Source organism: Cordyceps fumosorosea (genome assembly GCF_001636725.1).
Source record: "Cordyceps fumosorosea ARSEF 2679 chromosome Unknown scaffold_53, whole genome shotgun sequence".
In the NCBI taxonomy this organism is placed as follows: domain Eukaryota; kingdom Fungi; phylum Ascomycota; class Sordariomycetes; order Hypocreales; family Cordycipitaceae; genus Cordyceps; species Cordyceps fumosorosea.
This window is the reverse complement of record NW_017387353.1, coordinates 2,165-24,153: the sequence shown is the minus strand read 5'-3', so window position 1 is coordinate 24,153 and position 21,989 is coordinate 2,165. Positions and strand designations below refer to the sequence as shown.

The window sequence follows — 21,989 nt, the reverse complement described above, 5'->3', positions numbered from 1 at the left end:
CTCTCTTTTCTTGAGTTGACTAGTCTCTGCAGAATGCGGAACACACAATTATTCTTTCTTGCATGATACACTGGGCCATCCCCTCAGTACCTACATGTGCTCGCTTCTACTCTGCGATGTGTTGGATTTGCGCTTCATGGTTTGCAGCGCTCGAACCCTTCGGAGTATCAGCTCGCTTACTTGGCATTCGTCTAACGCTGTCAAGTACCTGCTGCAGTCCCGCAATGGTGGGTACACGAAAAGGTACTTCACCTGTACTATGTAGCATATCAACATGTGAAGCTGTGAGTGGGGATGTTCTCTCTGGAGATTTATAAACAATTGTGTTCAATTGTGCTTCTTTTCTGTCGCTACTTCCTGTAGCATCTCAAACTATCCAAAGATGCCGCAAACCAGTCCGTTCCGAACGATCCGCTTTCCATACCCTGAGCCTTTCGACGGCTGGGGCTTTTGGGGAAGGCAGACATCGACACTCAACTGGTGCGAAGAGGTAATCCTGCTGAATCTCGGTGCTGGTATGAGGATCTTTCCCCTGACTCGGGTTAGGACTATATCATGACATATTACTGCGCTGAACTCTGTAATGTTCGTGTTCGTGAGAGTATGTGACTAGAACATTACTGATACGACAGAGACTTTGACAAACCTGGCTTTCTTATACCTGGGATACCGAGGCATCCGAAGCTGCCTACGCCAATCTCATGACGCTATTTTCTTGATCGCATATGGTGGGTATATGCTCGTTGGTTTGGGGTCTATTGCGTTTCATGCATCCCTCAAATGTAAGGGCCAGCTTTGCTGCCATGATTCTGCTTGGTTGCTGATTTATTGATTGTTGTACAGACCCGATGCAACTCTGGGATGAGCTTTCCATGATTTATACTACTTGCCTCATGATGTTCGCCAGCTTTTCCTACTCCCGCTCCATGGCATTCTCCTATATGCTTGGCCTTGGACTCCTTGGTCTTTCTGCATTCATCTCCGTGAGTACCCATCCGCTTCCGCATTCGCCTTCGAGTCGCTGCTAACAGCCGGTGCAGGTGTATTATCACGTCACCAAGGACCCGGAATTTCACCAGGCAGTATACGGTATACTCACCGCTATCGTCGTATTTCATGGCATGTGGGTGATGGAACGTCGTTTGCGCCCAGCGCTCCGGGCCCGTCATGGCGATGAGGGAAGCAAACTCCTCGGGACCTTGTGGGCAATGGTTACTACCGGTTAGTCCGGGCACAATACCTGTATGTTTTTGTTGGTGCCCTTTGCTTATGTGACGTCTAGGCCTCTCCGTGTTTTTGAGCGGGTTCCTCGTCTGGAACTTGGACAACATCTACTGTACCCAGATTCGTGCATTGCGCCGCGAGGTAGGCTTACCATGGGCTGTACTTTTGGAGGGCCATGCCTGGTGGCACCTAATGACCGGTTTTGGTATGACTGCTTGGCTTGTTACTGCTCTTTTTCGCCCGTTAACTTGTGTCATAGGCGGTATTTACAACCTCGATACCTTTTTGCCGGATCGGACAAGCTAACGTTGCCAGCGTATTACTACATAGTTTGGGGTGTGTGGCTCCGGCGCTGCTTGACTGCGCAGGATACGGAGTATGAACTTCACTGGCCGACAACATTTACTTCCATTCCGGAAGTCCGACGCGTAGATAATTCTTGCGTGGACAAAAAGCTGCGGTAATCGCCGTTAATCTTACATGTATGTGTTCCATCAAAAGCCAACCCCTGGAGTCCCGGCCTCAACAGTTACTGGTGCCAACCTGGGCCGTGTGGATGAAAGTCACATACAAAAATGCAGATTGAGTGACAGAGAGCCAATACAGACCAATAGAGCATTGTTGTCCGTCGAAGTGTGGTGAAGTCACGGGTGTATAGGGTAGGGGCGCCAGCGGCCCGTCTGGGTGGATGGGCGGGGGGAAACCCACATCCAAGTCAAAATGCGAAGAGGATGGTCACGAGTAACTACACCTCCATTACATGTTTCCTCGAGCCCCCCTACTCACCAAACAAAGATGTCGATCTCAAACGAGGCCCTGCAAAAGGTAGGACATCTAGTCACAGCTACGAGCGGTACTGACGCAGGAAAAATAGTTGGCCCGCGAGATCGAGGCACAGGCTGCCTCTGCACAGCAACAGATCGGCATCGCACGCACCCAGATAGCTGGCAAGCAGAGGGAGCAACGCCTGGTAAAGCTCACACTGAGTGAGCTTAGCAGCCTGCCTAAAGACACAGTCATATTTGAAGGTGTAGGCAAGATGTGAGCATACCAACTCGCCCACGTCGCGTCACAACTCTCGCTAACGAACCAACCATAGGTTCGCCGCACTGCCCGTTACGGAAATAACACAAAAGCTAGAAAACCAGACGAAAGACCTGGACAGCGAGGTGGAAAAACTCGGAAAAAGACTAGTTTACTTGGAGACGACACACAAGAATAGCCGAGAGCATATCGAACAGATGTTGCGAAAGACCTGACCGAAGAGATCGAACGCCGAAACTCCCAACGCCAACTATGATAAAAAACCTGCACAGAGATAGGCGAACGACAGAGTACTCCAAATAAAACACACTAGAGGCGGCTCCGTCCGATCACCCGCACACTGACTGCTATGCTCCGCAAAATGCAGAGCTCATCGGCGAGCATCCATAAAACGCAACGCAACCATTCCCAATGGCCACAACGGAGCTGCCCGCCAGGCAGAATACATATCTGCAATATACGTTTTGCCTTTTGCGCATGACACGTCAATGTTCTGATGCCGCGAACTTGTCAAAATATGTACTGACTGCCGACATTGTAAAATGGGGGGAGGGATGGTCTACCGATAACCTGACCGTCAATGTACAGTAGGTGGAGGTTACAGCTGCAGCCGTAGCCATAGCGGCCGCCTCTAACGACCGTTTTCTGTGGCAAGAGATGACAGATTGCTCCGAAGCGCCGAGAAGACCCGCCCCCCTTCATCGTTCATTTCAGCCTCAAGATGGTCCCGACGTGTCGAACGACGAAACTGGTTGGCGTGGATTACGGTGGCGTGGGTTACCAGCCCCCGCTTCAGCCGCTGGATGGTCAGCCAACCCTACCTCTGCGACTCAAGTGCTTTCTTCTAAAAACTCCTCCTTACACATCCCTTCAGCCTTGCTGGCCCGAATACTGTGACCCCGACCGATACAATCGACACGCTGCAGCTTGCGCATACTATCACAGTGGAACTCATCCACCATGAGCCACTACTCGTACGACGAGGATGACCTCGATGTCCACATCCGCCGGCGCCACTCGCCGGAGCCTGTGCGATATGTCAGCACTGCGCCGCGACAATACTACCCGCCGTCGTACCTTGTACCCGATCAAGGTATGCGTGTTGTTGCGCGTAGCCGCTCTCGCGAGCGAAACAGCCCGCCCCAACCCGCGGGCCCTGTCATTATTCAGAACAAAATCTACAATGACATGTCTTCTGACGATGAGTACGAGCCATCCCGTCGACGGCGGCCTCGTCGCCGCAGCTCATACTCGCGCTCGCGCTCGCGCTCAAGAAACCGTTACATGACCAAGGAAGACTGGCAACTCGAACTGGACCGCCGGGAAATAGAGAGAGTTCGTATTGAGCAAGCCAAGGAGAAAGAACATCGCCGAGCCAGCAAGGAACGCCAGGGCGACGAGGACCTGCGCCGAGCAAAGGAAGAGCTAGACATGATCAAGCGCCGAGAGGCACAGGCCGAAGAAGAGAAACGCATCAAGCGTGAGATTGAACTCCAGCGCCTGCGCGATGAGGAGCGCGCTGCCGCAGAGAAGCAGATGCGAGACAAGGAGGCCAAGGCTGCCGTGGATAAGTACAAGAAGGAAGAGGCGGAGCGAAGAGAAAAACAAGAAATGGAAAAAAAAGCTGCCGAAAAGGAGTACCAGAGGCGTCTGCAGGAGCAGCTCCTCGCATCCGGACTAGACGAAGAGGCCATCAACGCTATCATCAAAAAGCAGAAAATCCCAGAATCCAAGAATGAGCGCGCGACGTACACCCGGATGCCGCGCAAGCATCTGTCAATTGAGACTCTGCGAACCTTCAAGGTCGAATACGACCTCGACACTGCTGTAAGTGCTCCAAAATGTTCAAACTGGAAGACTGCCCCGAGTAGATACGAACTGACATGGCAAACAGGATCCTGCTGGGTTTGTCATCATTAAGCGACCGGTCCCGGAGTGGGAGCAAGACCACTTCTGGAAACATACCAAGTATATCCGCGAGAAGCGCCTGATTATCGAAGATAAGCGACACCACCACCGCCACAAGAGCGATATAGAGCTTGTCGTTCGCAAGAAGGAGCGTAAGAGGAGCAAGTCGCCTTCACCACTTATGATGTGGGTTGCAGGAGGTCGACCATGATACACGAGTACCAATATTGTTTGTCACATGAAAGCCGAATTTCACAAAAACACACGATTATGAAATGATTTCTGAGGCGAGATGTCTAGTCTATTGTTGTTTTCGCAAGTATAGCTGTTTTACACATTACAATGACCCATATCTTCGAATCAGTTCCTCATACAACGTCCATGCCAAAGCGGAGCTGAGGGCTTTGCGTCCCATTCGCAAACCCAGACCGTTCCATAGAGATCTGAAGCCGTCCTCCGTGACCATCCTATACCAAGCCTGCCACATATTTCGATATTTTTGTGGTTGAAGCTGTATGCGAGTCTTTACGGCGTCGAATGGATTTGACACTGCGGAGCATGCTGCTCCGGCCAGAATGGCAGAGCCGAAGTTGATGGAGCTGGCCAACGGAGTGCCCATAACAGCCTTGGTATCGGAGCCTGAGTTAGTCTCAGCAAGAGTGCCGATGTGCGATTTCAACATCTCATAAACGAGCACATATAAACCGGCGTATGGCGCATCGCGAATTGCCGTAGCACCAAATCCAGAAAAGAAGCCGCGCAAGCCCTCTCGCCGTTTGATGTCTCGAATCGCACTAAAGAGCGAGGGATACGAGTACAAGTTGGACTCAAACCGCACTTTAATGACTGTTAAAGGCATAAGAACGAAGCCGGCCAAGGTTCGCGCAAGAGCCCCCGAAATTAGATTCGTCGTATTCGACAGCTTGGGCAGTGCCGTGGAACTGGTCATACTGCCCTGGCCAGCCCTAGGGGCGTTTGCACGAGCCACATATTGTCGGATGGCATTCAATGATGAGAAATACAGCGCAGAGCCAAATCCCGTGCGAAGGGCGGATGGAAGAGTGCCTCTCCATAAAGAGCGAAGCTGGTTAGGGGAGCCACGCAGCTCCAGCCATGAGCCATACAGCGACGATTGACCGGATTGCTGAACTCTCGTTTTCAAAAGATCAAGAGGCTGTAGTATAATGGCAGTAGACATGCCTGACCCTAAACCGTACACAAAATGACGGCCTTTGTTTGTTTTGTCAGGACAGGTTCTGTTACAAGCAAGAAAATGTCACGGGAGTCTTACTCGACTTGAACTGTTTTGCCGCACCTACGGCAGATGATGGTGACTGGCTCATTATTAATTGTTGTCGAAGGTCATTCTAATAAGAATAATTGATGCCAGAGGGTGATTGAACAAACTCAGTGTGATATGTAAATTTGGACATGCCCCTAGTCCAGGCCAGCTGGTTTCAGGCAATGAAGCAGTGCCAGTCTGGCGTAGACCCACTTTCCACGGCCTAGGCCGAAACACCTGGGGAGGGAGATGGTCCCTTGTAGTCCGCAATAACGGATTCCAGGCGGCCGGCTAGTAGTCGGTGACGTTTGACAAGATCAGGCCATTCAGCTACGCCGATAGAAGGAATCAACATGCCAAAATCGGCACCAAGTCTGCCTAAGCTGCCTGCACAGTATAGAACTTGCGTTAAAATGCTTTCCCGTGACGCCTGATCCTTGACCATAGGCAGGTATGTGCGCAGTGTTTCCAGCAGCATGCCAACAAGATGCATGGGGAAAGCCGACAGGACGGGCGGAATGGAGCTCAAACTATCCGTCGTCTTTGAGTCGGTCTCTGAAATCGTGCCGCCACCCGCGTTCTTTGCAATCGATATGATATTGAAACTGTGTTCTCGGAACACCTCAATGAACCTTTTCAAAAAACGCTCCGTTTGCTGGCCACCAGACCAAGACGGGCCTGCATTATGCTGACGCATGCGTTCTTCATCAGCGAGGCATCGCAGCGGATTCAGTGCTTCTAGAGTTGATATGAGATTCGAAAACCGACATATCAGGAATACGGCTGGCAAGGAATCCTCCGCCGCCATATCTGGGACCAGCTCGGGTACAATTCGCTTCAGCCAGCCGGTGGTGCGGAGTGCCGCGGCGAGTTTCAGATTAGGAGCCGTCAATGAGCTGATCAAGTCAATGGCGAGGTGACGAATCGCATCGTCAGCCCTTGACATGACGGATCTCACAAGATCTGATTCAGGATAGAGGGATGAGAGTCGTCGGAGGTGGCCGTACAAATCCAGGCTCGTAGAGTAGCCAAAAGGGCTGGTCTTAATAGCAGAGAGAAGAAGGGGGGGGAGCTCCAAAAGATCCAATATACGCCCCGAATTTTCAAGCAGATGAAGTGACTCCTTTCGCTGAGCCAGTATTTGGCTACCGCCAGATTTGCTGAGTGATATGGAAAAACGGTCGGCTTCAGCATCGAGTCGGGGCACGGCAGCGGTAAGCTCATGTGCCTTCAAGTTGAGGCCGCGTAGTGTTTCTCGTAGGGATGCATGCCCGATTGCTGAGTCAACCATGGATTTGTGTGATCGTTTCGACAGCGCCTGAACAGAGCGCAGCATTGACTGCGCGCTCTGCGCTAGAGCCTGAGGCTCTGAGGAGATCACCAACTCAAGAGGAAGACCCGCGATATACTCCAGGTATTCAGTGTCTTCAACTCCAGAAGGCGCATCTAAGCCGAGCAGGTCCCCAAGTGCTTCAGCCATGGCACAGGCCGCGAAACGTGATTGATTGTGGCGTTGAGTTGTGAGAGGTTGAAGACGTGTTGCTGTAATAGCTTAGGAGGCTTGACTAGTCAAGAGCTCGAGGTAGGCAATGAGCAACACGACCCCACCTGTAACTAGGAAGAAAAGCAAAGCCAGAACTCGCCAGCCCACTGCGAGGTCGAGCTCCATCCGTAAAATTTGTAGCTAGTTACCTTGTACTGATGCCGTCGTTTTAATAATAATATCTTCTTGACTAACTATTTCTGGAAATAATTCTACCAATCTGCGGCCATGGACTTTTTTTTAGTCTTTACGGAATGTATGCATGGATTCCTCAAGAAGAGGCAAGTGAGTAGCCGATGTTATGGGTGTCCCCACGATGAAGACTGCATCGATTAGCAAATGTTGAAGCACTCGCGTCTTTCAATACAATACCGGACCGATCTATTCTTTTCAGAGCTATTTACGATCCATCTGACCATGAAAGTACCGGAAATTTAGTTACCAAGTAGGTTCATGCGCCTCCTGATCACACGTCTTGTGCGTGCGGTGAATGAGGATTCACGCTCGCAACGTGGCAGGTGATGGGAGATTGCTGCCAGGCCCACGTGAGAACCCCAACAAACTTCTTGCACGCCCACCGCCTCGGCTCACCAATTTCGGCTGCCTACCTGCCTAACGTTGGAGCTTGCTTGTGCACCACCAACCACTAGTTATTGGCGGCCAACCCATCGTTGGTTTTATATTTACCTTGCCCTGCCCAACATCACCTTTGCATTGTCAACACTATCTTCGCAGCCGGGAGTCTCGAAGTAGGACTAGGATCTACAGACAGAATGAAGGACCCCTTTTTCATTCAGCCTGTTCCATGGCTCTCGGATCTGGCTCGTCCCCTGGCGCGTCGCCTCGACCTGGTGACCCTGCCGCTACACATCCACGAGGTTGTATTCGCCGCTGTGTTCTATTCTATCATTTTCTATCCCGTCTCGCCAATACTCTCCCGAATTATCGCTTCGAAGCACTACTCTCAACTTCCCCGACATAAACGACTCAACTGGGATGCTCATGTCGTTTCCATGGTCCAGAGCGTCTTCATCAATGCACTTGCATTGTGGATCAAGTGGATAGATGAGGAACGCAGCAGCATGGACAGAGAAGGCCGCATCTGGGGATATTCTGGAGCCCCAGCCCTTCTTCAGTCGATGGCTGTCGGCTATTTTGTCTGGGACTTCTTCGTCACAGCCATGAATCTGGATGTTTTCGGTATTGGCACTTTGGCTCACGCCATTTCTGCGTTGACGGTTTTCAGCCTGGGATTTGTAAGCTTTCTGCCCGATAGCCAGTTTCCTTGATGAGCTGCTAACTTTTAGTAGAAACCATTCGTCAACTATTATGGATGCAATTTCATTCTCTACGAGCTTTCCACGCCTTTCCTGAATATTCACTGGTTCTTGGACAAGGTCAATATGACAGGCTCCAATCTTCAACTCTACAACGGCTTTGCACTCCTGTTCACTTTTTTCTCTTGTCGGCTTGTCTATGGACCTTACCAAACCTACAGGGTCTTTAGCGACATCTATGCTCTCAGTGGCAAGAATCCATCCTCTCCAGGTACGGGGGTTTTTGCCTATGTGACGGCGCAAACATTTATTCCCAAGTGGCTCTCTTTCGCGTACCTGGCCAGCAATGCGACACTTACCTTTTTGAACTTCTACTGGTTCTACATGATGATCTATGCTGTTAGGAAGAGGTTTGTTCAGTCTTCCACTACAGAAGACGAGAAGAAGGTGCCCATCACCGAAGTCGAAATTGACCTAGATGCTGTCGCGTCAGGAGTGTCTTCGCAGGCCAAACCTCGCTCGCGTCGTGCTTAGGAAATTTTATCTCACCCTGGTATTGGGGTATCTGTGGACATCCTTGCGTTTCCCCTGCTAGGGTTTTGGTTGTGTTAGCGACGGGAGATAAGCATACCATTGCGAAGGTCTTCTCGTTTAGCACAACAGCTTGCACAAAAAAAAAACAATAACATAACAAATCGAGGGATAAATTAGTCGATCCACGATGAGTACATTAGTGGTGATTGCACTCCCAAGTACAAATAAGCCCCACATCCTCAATACAGAAGAGATAGATTACATTAAGAGTTGCTTTCTAGCGCTATTCTTCCTATCTTTATGCTGGCTGTCTCCGTTTCGCTTTGAAATTTAAAAACAGGGATGAAAGAGTTATGAAGATGAGCTTCTATGGGTCGATGTCGGGTAAGGAGTTTGGCTCAGAAGCCAAATGGGTTTTGGGGAGCTGGGTGGTTGTCTAATTAGCATCTCGAACAACGAGTGAGCCTAGCACAATATGACCAACTTACTTGCTTGAGACAAGTTTGCTCGGCGCCCAGTCGGTTGGGCGGTTAATTTCTTAGTCTCGGTAACGCCGAAACGTACTGGTGGTGGTGGCCCCGTCTTCTGCGGCTGGAGAGCATGAGGAACTTGGGGGTTGAAAGAGTTGAAAGTAGAAGTCGGTAGCTGTTGTATGGGGGCTATTCCCGTTCTTTGTGGTTCAAGGGCCGGCGGTAGGTAGCTGTTCACATTGGCCTGAGTGGCCTGACCGAACGATGACTGTGGCTGGAACTGGGGGGGATAGGCAGTGTGCTGCGCTTGAAGTGGTGAGAACTGGCTAGGCACGCCCGGATCTTGAAACGGACTTTGCGTTGGAATTCCTGTGTACATTGCTTGCATGTATTGTGCACCTGTCTGAAACGGCGCCATAGGAGGCTGGGTTTGCAGGCCACCATAGCCAGTCATGGTAGGCTGCAGCGCCTGCATCTGCTGCATTTGGGCTGCGTACTGTTGTTGCTGAAGGCGAGCCTGTGTGATATCATTGAGACTCTGCCCTGATGGAGCGACTTGTCCCTGGACAAGACCGGTCATTTGCGCTGATAAAGCTGGTGTTGCGAACGCACTCTGTTGCTGGGGAGCAGATACGGGACGCTGTGTCGGAGGGGGCGGGAGAGAACCTTGTCCAGTCGGTATCGTTGGTATTGGTCGTTGCCGCGCAAGTGACTTAGGTGAGACAGGACCTCCCGTTTGCGAACCTGATGCGGAGGAGAAAAACGAGGGGCTTGCTCCCGGTAGCGGCTGAGTTTGTGATACAGTTGAGGCAGAGACTGCCGAAGTTGTAGACTCTAGCCGGTTCACAGGCTCAGCTTTCGTCGGCTCCAAAGGTGCGCTGAGCATGGACAGGTCTTTCAGAGAACCTGTGAGTGCTGGCACGACGGGCGTCGGAGAAAGTGCAGGCTCAGCAGCCTTGGGCTCTCCCGAGGTCTGTGATTGTTTGCTGGGTTTCACCTCCCAGGCGTCATCCTCGAAGCCACCCGAAGATGCCCGCTTTTCTGATATGACAGGACTGCTATCGGATTTGACCGCAGTACCATCTTCCGGATTCTTGGAAAGAGCCGCTGCATCGACAACATCATTCGTCTGAACAGCGGGTGCAGGACGGCCCTTCCGAGTATTGTTGCGGAGAGCGCCTCCTGGCCCTGAAAATAATCCTCCTGCGTTTCCGTCACCCTCCACATTCCGTTCCCGTCCGAATTTTGTATCCAAGGTGCGCATGACCTTGATAATGTCGCCTTCTCGAATACCAAGTGTTCTCAAAATAACGGCGTTGACGTCGGGAAGCACGCTTTCATCCATGGAGTCTCGAATAAATGCTTGTGCATAACGTTCGCACAGTCCCACTGGGACATCGCAAGAGAGGAAGAATTGGAACCAGTCATATTCGGGTTTCTTCTTCCTTTCAATTTTGGCGCCAGAAGGCTCGCTTGGCCGGTTCATTGATTTGGAGCGTCGCACATCGGCAAGAGGTTTGTCATCTTCTAGCGAAATTCCAGTCAGGTTCTCGACGTACTCCAGGTCTTCTCGCGACATTTTTGCTATGGGAACAGCAATCTTAACACCGTTCATTTTATGCAAATGGATCTTCCCGTCTCGTAGGCCAAGAAACTGAGCCTCCACACTAAAAGACTTGGAACGATCCGTCCAAGTGCGGACTTTGCTTGTATCCGGTTCTGCGCAAATACTGCTGTTAGTAAAATTGTTGCCCTTGTTTCAACGCTGAAAACGTACTTGATTTGCTTTTGGAACCGGAATTGCCATTTTCGCCACGCCCATTCTCGCGACGATTACGCTGTTTCAACGGTTAGTCTTGCAAATCTTGCATTGTTGTCAAAGAGGACTCGTCCAGAGCCTCATACCTGCTGTGGCTCCTTGCTAGCCCTCAGAGCCTCTTTAGTGAGTCTCATCTCTTCCAAACGGTTTTGTTCAACCGGCGACATGCCGCTGCGAGTACCAGCTTCATTGGGCGGAGGTGTGACGGCGCCGATGATTTCAATGTAGCTGCTGGGAACAACTCCTTCCTTGCCATTTTTCAGCCGACGTAACTGCCACCACTCATCACTCTTGGAGTCGTCTAGAATGATGACTTCATCGCCAGCTGCAACAGTAACTTCATCCTGGCCCTGGGCCATGAAATCATACAGGACTTTTCCTTTTCGCTGATAGCGTTGTGTTCCAGCCATGATGACTTCTTTTAGACCTTCAGCTCGCACAGCACCCGCCATTTCCCCTAGTGCCAAGACGATTTCTTCTGCGGTATCCTTGGCACCAGCATGGAAGTCGATGCTCTTGCTGGGGCGAACTAATTCCATGAATACGTGCTTTCCTTCGCGAGAGTAGTGCGTCATTTTGTCGGCGCTCCATTCCTGGGGAGGGGCATCCTGTGCTCTCTCCGGGGCAATGAGAAGTATGCCGGTCCCTAAGTTAATTCCCAAAGTAGTCGGCATCTTCTTCCTCTTGCCCATGACGGACACCATCTCGCTGATATTGTACATGTGGAACCCGCCAGGGGTTCTCTGAGGTTGTGGTACATCGGACCGTTCGTTGAGATCGGGCATGCCGTAATCATCCGAGTTGCTTCGTGTGTGTGTGGACTGTATCGGCCTTGGACGGGAAGGCAAGGCTGGTGACTTGACAAATTCCTCATCCGATGGTGATGAAAGTTCGCGCGTGGGATGAGCAGGCGGGGCTGCAGGCTTCGCCGCCGTAGAACGCCCCTGCAAAACGCCGGCCAGTGTAGACGCCGGACCTGCGGGTTGGGGAGCCGGTGGCGCGGTGTCTTCTACGGCATTTAGGTCCCTTGCGGCGGAGCGAGGACGTGTCGGTAATGCCGGAGGTGGCACTTGAGAGGCTGCATGATCTGAAACGTCTCCAGATTCCATGTTTATATAATTCGCTGGGACGAATCCGAACTCATTGTCAAGTCCGACAAGTATCCAGTCCGGGTCAGACGTATCGAACACATCGAGAACAGCATCTTCGTGAAAAGATAGCTCTTCGTCGGTTTGACGAGTATACTCATAGATGGCGCGGGCTTGGGACAGCGAAGGGGCCTGTAGACGAAGAATATTAGCACAAGATACCCTTATAGGCTGAAACCTGGCTAGGCCCTGCATACAGTCTCAACATAGTTGTGAGGAACAAGTCCTGTAGGTTCATCTTCATCGTCTGCGCCGGCTTTCTTTTTTGCCTTCCACCAGCCGTCGTCGTCGTTTTTTTCGATAATGTAGAGCAAATCTCCTTCGCTAATGGTAAGCTCGCCTTCGGATTGCGGCTGGTAGTCGTAGAGGGCCCGATACACCCCGAGGAATCCCATCGCGATGTTGAGTGCCCCGATAAGTACGCAGTAATAGGCTGGAGAGTTCCCTTAGGGCTATGGAAGAGCAAGCAGGCCGGTCCCGAGGTGCTAAAGGGTTGACTATGATGGCGGATGACGTCGTCAGCGGGACATAGGCAGTGCAGGTTCTGGGCGAACGAGGGCAATTCAGTCGTCAGATTCGCGGCCACACCGGATTAGAGGACCTCGTTGGCCGCGGCCTGTTCCAGGCTATCGTTGGTATTAATGTTGGTGAGGTAAGCAGGATGCACGAAGGTTTGTGCCTGAACAGAGGTTTGCATGTCATAGACCACCCCCCTATGTTCCCGCTGCTCCATTTTTAACGTGACGCGTCCAACTACCTACCTACTGTATGTAGGTACATACATACATACCTACAGTACCTACATAGGTACTGTAGGTAGCAGGCTGGCATGTCAGGTCGGTACTAACTAATTTACCAGTACGAATTAAACACTGACCTACAAGGTAGTTACTACCTAGGTATAGGTATTGGAGATCCGAAATGTTACATCCATAAATTGATGTGCCATTCTAGTTATGGAGAAATATCAAAACGATGAAGTTCATTTGAAATCAAATAGTATCGACCAATAATTTATGTAGCCCCTGTAAGCCGCCTCTGTTTTAGAAAGAACTTCCGCATAAAACGTATCTAAGAATACACAAAATACGGCGTCCGGCAACAAATTGTGACAAAGAACTGCACTAGTAGTCGCAACAGGTATTAACATATTCGCCCAGCTGAGGGGTTCTGAATATTCATGGAAATCAGATGATATCATTGAGACCAGGGCCAAAGATCTCCTCATCCAGTGTAGCTTTGAGGCCTTATGACCTGCTTGCCTCTGTTGGAGGAGCCTCTTGTATCGCACTTAAACAACGACTTTGACACTCTGTTCATTGGCAGCCACGGCTCCTTACTGTTGTTGGTTGAGGCTTTTCAGGCTACCGCTGCGACGCTCTCTGGCGAGGATTCCAGGGAAGAGGCGAGGGTCGCTTCCAGAAAGATGCAAGTCTACAGCACTGTCGGAATGGCGGCTATTCGAATTAGGTGACGTCCCGAACTCCGGATTTGAGTTGCCATTTACACCGGTTTTGCTCGCTGGTGATGAAACGTGCGAATTGCTGAGTGCTAGGCCCTGGCCATTAATCGCTCTGGATGTGCCACTTTCGCCTACAGCGTCATATACGGAGAATCGCTGAAGCCTAGCACATTGTTAGAACGTCTCTGCCAATGGTTCTGTGTTGCACTTACACGTCTCTCTCTTGCATCAGCGTGAGATAGCGAAACTCTTCTCGTCGATCTGGTACGTTGGTTTTCACCATCTTGTTTCCTTCTTTACCGGGCTTCTCAAAGTCATGACCGAGCCACTGCTGCTTAATTGCTCGCTCGTAACCACTTTGCTTAACGGAATTTTTGGCCAATTCACACATGTCCACGGAGCTCAGCTTGCAAATTTGCGCCGCAACAGCATATTCCTCAATGAGAGGCTCTTTGGTGAAAGCAAACTGAAGTGGATCATCCGTCGAGAGTGACACGTTAAGACCGCGCTTGAAGTACTGATGGAAAGGGTTTCTCTCGTATGCCAGGAACAGAGCGTTGTTGCTCAGCGGCGACATGGCCATGCCGATTTGCTCCAGATAAAATACATACTGAAGTAAAGGCACTTTTCGCAGCAACAGGCCGTGACTGATACTGTGACAACACAGGGCTGCGACAGCTAAATGTTCACTGTCGCCAGCCTCGCCGCAGTGTGGCCGAAGAGTGAATGTGTTGAAGCCACGCTTCTTTCTCCAGAAGTTCAAAGAAGCCATGTTCGCGAAAGTATAATAAATCCAATAGCTGTAGGGTGGGTTTTGCGCGCCATCCCATTCCTTTGGTACCGGAAACTTGCGGAACAGCCGGCGTTCGACTTTGCTTTCGTCGTCAACGCTGTCGAATCCGATAACACGCTGAAGGAAGATGTGGAGCTTTGGATGGCTCGTCGGTGCATTTGTAACTTCGAACAATGGCTGGAATAGATTCTTTATGACTTGCTCAAATGAATCCATGAGACCACTGCCTTTGTAGACATCGTAGAGCCGAGGAATTTGAATGAGCCAGCGAACATTGTGAGAAAAGAGCTTATTATCCACCACCCATGCAGCCAATTTGTCCCATTCATCAATGGATTTGCCGTAAATCGAAATGCGCCATTCAACCATTTGATACTTGCTAGATTCAAGATCTTCGATGACTTCTTTAGTGATTTCTGCGAGATACCGCCCGTGAATGAAGTTGTCGGTCTTGAGGAAAATGGTTCTGAGACGAGACTCTCCGATAGGATTGTATTTGAGATTGAACTTGTCAAATCGATGGAAAGAATCTGTGTGGGCCTAAGAGGGTAAATGTAAGCGGATTTAACCAAGTTGGAGGATATGTTGACTTACGTGCATGTCGAGAGTATCAATACTCAGGTCATAAGCAGTGAGATTGATGCTAGCAAAGACTTCGGCAAGGGTGAGGTGCTTTCCATCCCTATACAGAACCACCTCGTTGGGGTATTTCTTCATCTTGCTCTTGATGAATCGTAGCAAATGCTTCTGGTTCATACAAGCAGAATGGTGAACGTGAGTATCAACTTTTCGGACATTGTAGAAGTCACGGTGGGGAACCTTTTTGCTGTCTGCCGTTTCCTGGTATTCATTCAGGAGGGCGTAAAGATTGAATTTGCCTTCCAGGTACTGCAACCTTCGGAATGCGAAGCTTTTGCTCGGGCCATCCGATGAGACCTTCAATATGGATTCTAGGTCCATATAGAACTCCCTTATGGTAGGAATTTTGATCGCCGGTTCTGCAGAAGTTTCATTATCCAATACCTGATAGACACCGTTCGAATCAAGCTTGAAAGTGCAGCCGTCATCTTCCGGGAGGGGCATCAAGTCATCCACATCAAACTCCTGGCTCGAGTCATTTGCAGAGGTTGCTCTATGCCGTGCAAAGCGAGAATTAGCATGAGCCGCCTCTCTCCAGGCTGGCTCTGGCGGTGGCGGGTAAATATCCCATTCTTCGCTATCTCTGGGGTTGTCGTTAGGGCCTTGCGAAGACAGCGCAATGTAACGGCGGCGCAGATCAACAATTTTCTGAATGTCTCTTGTGATAGCGGCCAATTCAGCTGTAACGTGCGGCTCCGTGTCGAGAAAGCTATTGCTAGCAAGGCCAGAGTTGGAGACGCCAGGAAGAAGCTGATCCTGAACAGCCTGTGCGCCAGGCATAGAAATCTGGCTCGGATGAACACGGTTGAAGGGCGTTTCTTCGCAGAAAGACGCATTTTCTATCATCAAGAAAATAATCAGCTTCTGAATACTGTCTCTGAAAGTTACAACATACCACCGTCTTTCTCCAGGATGAGGGAGTCTGCGCCATACTCAGTCGCAGGACGAGAAGCAGATTGGATAAGAGGACTCTGCTGAGGCGTTCTCTGCACCCATTCGCTGCTATCGCCTCTTAAATCAATCTGGCTACGCTGATAGAATAGCTTCGCATCGGTCTGAGTCATTTGGCGTTCGGCAACCGGATCATAAAATGTAGTGCGTTTTGGAACATCACGGAGGAGCATCCCGTCTTGCAGCTCCTCTGCTTGAGCGGGGTCCGTTGCCTCAGAGCCTTCGCCAGCCAGCTCAGAGTCCGCGATGCTTTGGCCCGCTGTCTCATCATCCTCCCAGTCAGATTCACGTGTATGGACCTGAAAAGGCAATTCATTGCTGTTAAATTGGGCGTGTGTATCTATGATGACGTGCATTCGTAAGCGAACTGAAATCGGTACCACGATCCTAGGCACCTACCAGCCATCTTGGAGAGTCGTACTCGCTGCGACTTAAGAGCTCCCAGGTCTATCGTGCAAAACGAGGATCTTCTTCTTGCTCAAGCTAAATTGGAAATAGAGGTATAAAGGTGCGCTCCGTTGAGAGCTCTTGGTTTGCAACTTTGCTTATCCAGCCTTTTTTGGGGGGTGGGGGTTGTTTTAATTGCTTGGTCTTGATCCTGTGTTGGGTTTTTGTTTTTACTTCTTTTCTTCCCTTTTTTTTTGGCTTTTATGAAACAATTAGAATAGTATGCGAATAGAAAATGAAAGATGACGGTTGCAGCTAATAAATGAAAAATGAAAAATATCGGTTCACAAGAGTCGAGAGAGAAATGCGGTTCAGAAATAATTGTTCTTGTCGGAGTGAACTTGTTATCCTGGGGGATAATAAAACGAGCTGGATCATGGAGTCAGCGGTGGGGTTGGTGGATAACAGCGTCGCGGAGGTTGCCTATATCCGATACTATGTATTACTGAAGCGGCAGCTAGAATTTGTTGTGACTGTTGAAAGAAAACAGCATATGTATTCCGGAGACACATATCTTCTTTTCTACAGAGGGTCTAATATCTAAATGTCCTTCTTTGATTCCGATTTCTTTTTTGGTAGCTTTGGGGCATGGCTTTTGGAGTCCAATGTGTACAACGCACCGCCTCCAAAAACCAATAACGCACCGATGACAGTTCCAACAACCAATGAATTACCAAATAACCAAATGCTGAGAAGGAGGCTCACAAGTTTCCGGATATTGAGGACGATAGTAACAGTCAAGGCAGAAGATGCCGCCGCTAGAAGATTTACACCTCGAATACAGGCGTACTGCGTCAGGATGTTCGCTGCGACGTTGGCTAGCTGATGAGGCACTCGAATACCGAAGCGGTGAGATAGTACCATGGGCTGTGAATCGGCCAGCGAGAGAAACGTTCGCAGCATGGATGGTGTAAACGGCACGAACAGTGGTAAAGAAAGAAGATGGGAGTAGAACAAATTCTCTCGCCATTGTGGCCCGTACGCTCTATAAGTCGCCTCAGTGTACAAGCCCATGATGGCAGAGAGAACCTGGGCAATCAAAAGAATAAGAAGACCGGTACCAAAGGCGGGCTTTGATGAAGTACCGGTTTTTGACTACAAAATAGCGTGAGTAAACCCCCGAGAGCTTTTGAGCACTGTCATACCTTGTTTGCTGCATCAGACCAGGCCGCCTGGATAACCCCAAAACTGAGTAGGACTACAGACATGACCTGCAGTCTTGAATATCGCTTGCCGTAGAGGTATCCCGCTACCATAGTCGTTATGCTGCCCCCAGAGCGCAGAATAATATGGATTGGCACAGATATGTCGTAGCTGAAGGCGTGGTTGTTCAGAACATTGATGGCAAAGAACAAAACAATATTAACAGCCCATCGAGTAAGAGGAACCTTCCTCGGCGATAGGAAAAAAGGCGGCCGTCTATAATCGAACTGAAATGCATAGCCGGTCACAGCAACAAATGCGAACTGAATGAATGTGATGAGGGTACCTACGAAAAAAATTAGCAGTCCATCGACAACAGTACCGGAGAGAACCAACCACTGCCCGATTCAAAGCTGAGTAACCCTTGATTAGCTGCACGCCTGTCTAAACATTCAATGATCCTTACTTAATGATTGATTCCAGCGCATAAACCTGGCATTGGCTTGTTAGATGCGATACAGAGATTCTCGGTGAGGAGCCCTCGCACTTACGTTCGAGCAGCAGCCGCCAAACACAAGTCCAAGCATTGCAACTGCGGCAAAAGCGGAGGTCCCAACATCGATAGCAACCGAGGCGCTTCTTTTGTCATTTTTCTTTGGCGGCTTCAATTTGAGACAATTAGCCTCGGGACTGTGTTGAGATTCTCCCATTTTTGCTGAAGTGAGGACGAAGTCCCTCGAGCCTAGAGCCTGGATTGATGAAACGTGGTCAAGCAGCTTCTCTCGTACGCTCCTACCGCTACAGGTACCTACCTACTTGCGCATACTGTAGAGCGTCAGTAGGGCATCAGCCACAGAGGTGGAGCCCACATTTGAACGTTGGAAACCGTAACTATGTACCTGTCGTCCAGAGGTACCTCTAAATATGGACAAACTCTTTCTTTTACTTCTTGAATTTCACGCTCGTGCTTCGTTAGTATTATTGTGTGTGTTATTTGATTTTCTCGAGGCTCCCCGAGCTGATTTTTGTGTCTTTTTTGTTCTTTGGTTCTTTGGTTCTTTCCTAACGTCTATCCCTGATCTGACTGCACAACTTTGTTCCGTCCGCTCAACGGCTTTTCCATAGGGAATACGGCATACTCGTACCATTGAATATCCTAGGTGCCTAGCCACACAGAGCTTGGTATTCTGACCCAATCTCTTCAAGCACCCCTCCAATAGGTAGGTAGGCAATAGGTCCGCCGTCCGGAACACTGGCGATCAAGCTCCCGTTGGCATCGCTATTCAAATCATGGATCGAGCGTAATTCGTTGGTGCCGAACTCTTCAGATGGCGTCATATGGAACGAGGACAATTTGCTACCTAGCAAGGGCAGGCAAAAATGGGGTGCATTTGCAGCAGTTGATAGTTCAACGTCCTTCCCAATGCTTTCTGCATGCCCTGTAGTAACTAAAGGGCGGAGAAAACAAAGAGCTATTATGAGAGTCAAGGTCAGTTGCTGATTGGAATCATGTACGTTGCTTCTGGTCAACATACGTTATTAGTTGCTGCAATGGCAATGCTGTCCTCAAACGGGTGCCAACTCATGTGCAGAATCTTCTTGTTAAAGTCGATTTGGTCTGCATCAGTCTCCTTGCGCATACGCTGAGCGCCTGGGCTCCCAGCCCGTGAACCGTTCTTCTTGCCGTTTGAAGTTGGGCTTGTGGAGGAGTTGATCGGAGTGGGCACGCCGACCTTCTTTGCCTTAAACGCGGACTTGTCTGCTTGGAGGACGACTTCCACTTCTTTGTCGGGGTCAGACGGGTAAATCATAAAGTTGTTGTTGTAGCTACCCGTCATCACGTTCTTGGCATCTCCCGAAAACACGACTTCAAATTTGTCGAATATACTGTCGTTTTCGTATGTGTCACACAGGCGAGGTCGAAGATGCTCATGGATAGGTATCGTCTTCACTGGCTGGCGCTCCATGTTGATGTCCCAAATCTTGACGGTGAGGTAGTCACGCGACAAAATGTATCGGCCGTCGTAAGAGAAGCGCACATCGGAAATGGATGAAATAATCTCGGAGAAGAAGGATCTCGACGACGGATCCTCTTCCTGCTCAAACACTGCTCGGAAGGTTAATGGGCTGAAACCTGGTCTTGGAAAGTCCGCTTACTTTTGGCATGTTGGTCGCACAGTGCACTCTCTCTCATATCAGCCAGCTTGATCGTTCCCTTGGAGCTCGCGTACATGAACCAGTTGCAACTAAGCGGATGGAATTCGGCAGCAGTAATAACCTCAGTGAGCTCTTCCATGTTTGCCGGCTTGATATCCACAATGTTGAAGCTTTGATCTTGGATGTTCAGGTTCCAGAGGTTGATCCGCAGGTCGTCACTGCTGATGTAGGTCTCGCCGTCGCTATTCACAGAGATGCTGTTGATGTGGTACGCGTGCGCATTTGCATATGTACGACGAGGCACCGCTGCCACAACAGTGTCATGGTGTGTGAGGCGGGGAAGCTTCAAGTCTGTGACATCTCGAAATTGCTGCGAGGTGGCTAACGGTCGAGCGGCACCGCCGCCTCCAGCAGCATTTGCGGGGGTTAAATCATGCGACAGGTTGTTCTCCGCAACAACTTTGAGTGATTTCTCGAACACCTTCCACAGCTTGATTGTTTTGTCATTTGTCGATAGGAGGTAGTGGGAGGCGTTTTGGCGTCGGCACCATTTGATCTTGTTGATCTTTTCTTCGATTTCGAGTGACTTGAGATAGTCGAATTCGGGTTCGTGGGACTGGAACTCTGTATGAAATTTGTATTCGCAGGATTTCTTCTGTGCGTTGAAACGTTAGCAGGGTCTCCTAGCCAAGCGATAGCATTGAGACAGAAAGACGAACAGTCTCGTTGCGCTCGAATAAGACGACGCGACCACCCTTATCACCCGTAGCTAGATAGTTTCCTGTATGGTCAAACTCTACAGTAGAGATGATGTCGGCTAGAGTCGACGGGAATGGGTTAGCAAGCTCTCTCCAGAAACCGAGCCCATCGGCGGGGAAGAAATCAACGCACCCTCCGTGATGTCCTCCACGTCGCCTTTATCACCGAAACACCTATATTTTTATCAGCTGAGTACTGTATAGGCCGTATACGGTATGTGCGTACTGCGTGAACTTCCATGTTGGCGAATTCGCCTCACTGTCAACCATCTTGGCTGACCGCGGCTTTCGGGAATTAAGCGACGCGGGCGGTGACTACCAAGGGTGAAATGGATGATGAAAAGGTCTGCGATGAGAGCGCTCTGGAATCTTTTTTTTTTTTTTTTGGAAATTGGGTACTTTCGGGTAGGAAATGCCGGGGAGCCGATAGCTTGCGCAGCTTGAGATGCTGATACAAGCCTTGACAGTGGTGATGGGTTGGACGGGGAGCGATGTGGATGATGTCGTCTGGTTAGGTGGGTCCAAAGGGCAGCTCCCTCAACGGCAAGAAGGCGGCTAACTTGGGTTGCGCGAAGCGATGGAAGGCATCTGCAAAATAAAAAATCTCCGAGAAATTGGATTTGCTCAGGTATTAACTATTTGCTTTGTGGTGCGATACATGACATAATTTTCTCAGACAGAAGGAACGGCGGTGCCCGATGGCCTGCATGGAGGTGCTGTAGCTACTACCTACCTAAAGTGTTGCATTTGGTTCAGCACCTAACATGCTGGGACGGAGACGGTCAGAATACCCAACATAAAAATGTCTTAGCAAATAAGATAACGATTAGAGATACTAGTAAGTCTAGGTTACAAATACCAGCATGTAGGTACCTTGGTATCTACCTACGTATTAAACTACCCAATGCATATACTAAAGTCGCATCAGCTTGTTGACTATTCTGCACGGCTTCTTTACCGCACTTTTTTTCTACCTTGTGAACGAAGACAAATTTCAAATCCCCCATGCCTAACGCTTAATTTACACATATAAAAAGTAAAAGGTAAATAAGATAGAATACAAAGGGGTACAGTACGCGTATGACGGTAACCTATCCGCGACTGTAGCTTCTAGGTAACTCTCTATCAACTATGTACCTATGTATGTACGTAGGTATGTAAGCAGGTACTTGGGTAGGTAGTTAATGCCTGAGTAAATTCCCAACGTAACACAGTAACGTCGACCACCCACTTATAGGCCACACCCACATAGCCACCTAATTACTAAAATAATATATTATAGAAAAGCTTTATAATAAATATAAATAAAATTAAGATTATAAATAAAATATTTTCCTAGATAGTCTAAAAGCTAGAGATTTCATCTATTAATAGATTAATAATTAATTAT

At 49.6% G+C, this 21,989-nt stretch overlaps 5 protein-coding genes across 5 annotated transcripts; 3 read left to right on the top strand and 2 right to left on the bottom strand.

Annotated features, from left to right (window-relative positions):
- Nucleotides 1-382: 382 nt before the first annotated feature.
- ISF_09535 (alkaline phytoceramidase-like protein) lies at nt 383-2,483 on the top strand (the record flags this gene model as incomplete). Its single annotated transcript, XM_018853136.1, has 6 exons — nt 383-515; nt 844-983; nt 1,041-1,221; nt 1,283-1,365; nt 2,099-2,265; nt 2,324-2,483. The coding sequence occupies 6 exons, from the start codon at nt 383-385 to the stop codon at nt 2,481-2,483; spliced, it is 864 nt and encodes a 287-aa protein (XP_018699675.1).
- A 745-nt stretch (nt 2,484-3,228) lies between these two features.
- On the top strand, nt 3,229-4,387 carry ISF_09534 (hypothetical protein; the record flags this gene model as incomplete). Its single annotated transcript, XM_018853135.1, has 2 exons — nt 3,229-4,095; nt 4,163-4,387. 2 exons carry the CDS (start codon nt 3,229-3,231, stop codon nt 4,385-4,387), a joined length of 1,092 nt encoding a protein of 363 aa, XP_018699674.1.
- A 3,387-nt stretch (nt 4,388-7,774) lies between these two features.
- Nucleotides 7,775-8,812, top strand: ISF_09533 (DUF887 domain-containing protein; the record flags this gene model as incomplete). The annotated part of the gene is made up of 2 exons (XM_018853134.1): nt 7,775-8,257; nt 8,312-8,812. The coding sequence occupies 2 exons, from the start codon at nt 7,775-7,777 to the stop codon at nt 8,810-8,812; spliced, it is 984 nt and encodes a 327-aa protein (XP_018699673.1).
- A 398-nt stretch (nt 8,813-9,210) lies between these two features.
- On the bottom strand, nt 9,211-12,644 carry ISF_09532 (hypothetical protein; the record flags this gene model as incomplete). Its single annotated transcript, XM_018853133.1, has 5 exons — nt 9,211-9,236; nt 9,301-11,001; nt 11,060-11,120; nt 11,188-12,381; nt 12,447-12,644. The coding sequence occupies 5 exons, from the start codon at nt 12,642-12,644 to the stop codon at nt 9,211-9,213; spliced, it is 3,180 nt and encodes a 1,059-aa protein (XP_018699672.1).
- Nucleotides 12,645-13,585: 941 nt separating this feature from the next.
- On the bottom strand, nt 13,586-20,869 carry ISF_09531 (AMP deaminase; the record flags this gene model as incomplete). Its single annotated transcript, XM_018853132.1, has 12 exons — nt 13,586-13,874; nt 13,924-15,044; nt 15,099-15,982; nt 16,039-16,434; nt 16,494-16,541; nt 17,186-17,636; nt 17,687-18,030; nt 18,497-18,509; nt 19,220-19,791; nt 19,842-20,465; nt 20,733-20,773; nt 20,826-20,869. 12 exons carry the CDS (start codon nt 20,867-20,869, stop codon nt 13,586-13,588), a joined length of 4,827 nt encoding a protein of 1,608 aa, XP_018699671.1.
- Between the last annotated feature and the right edge of the window lie 1,120 nt (nt 20,870-21,989).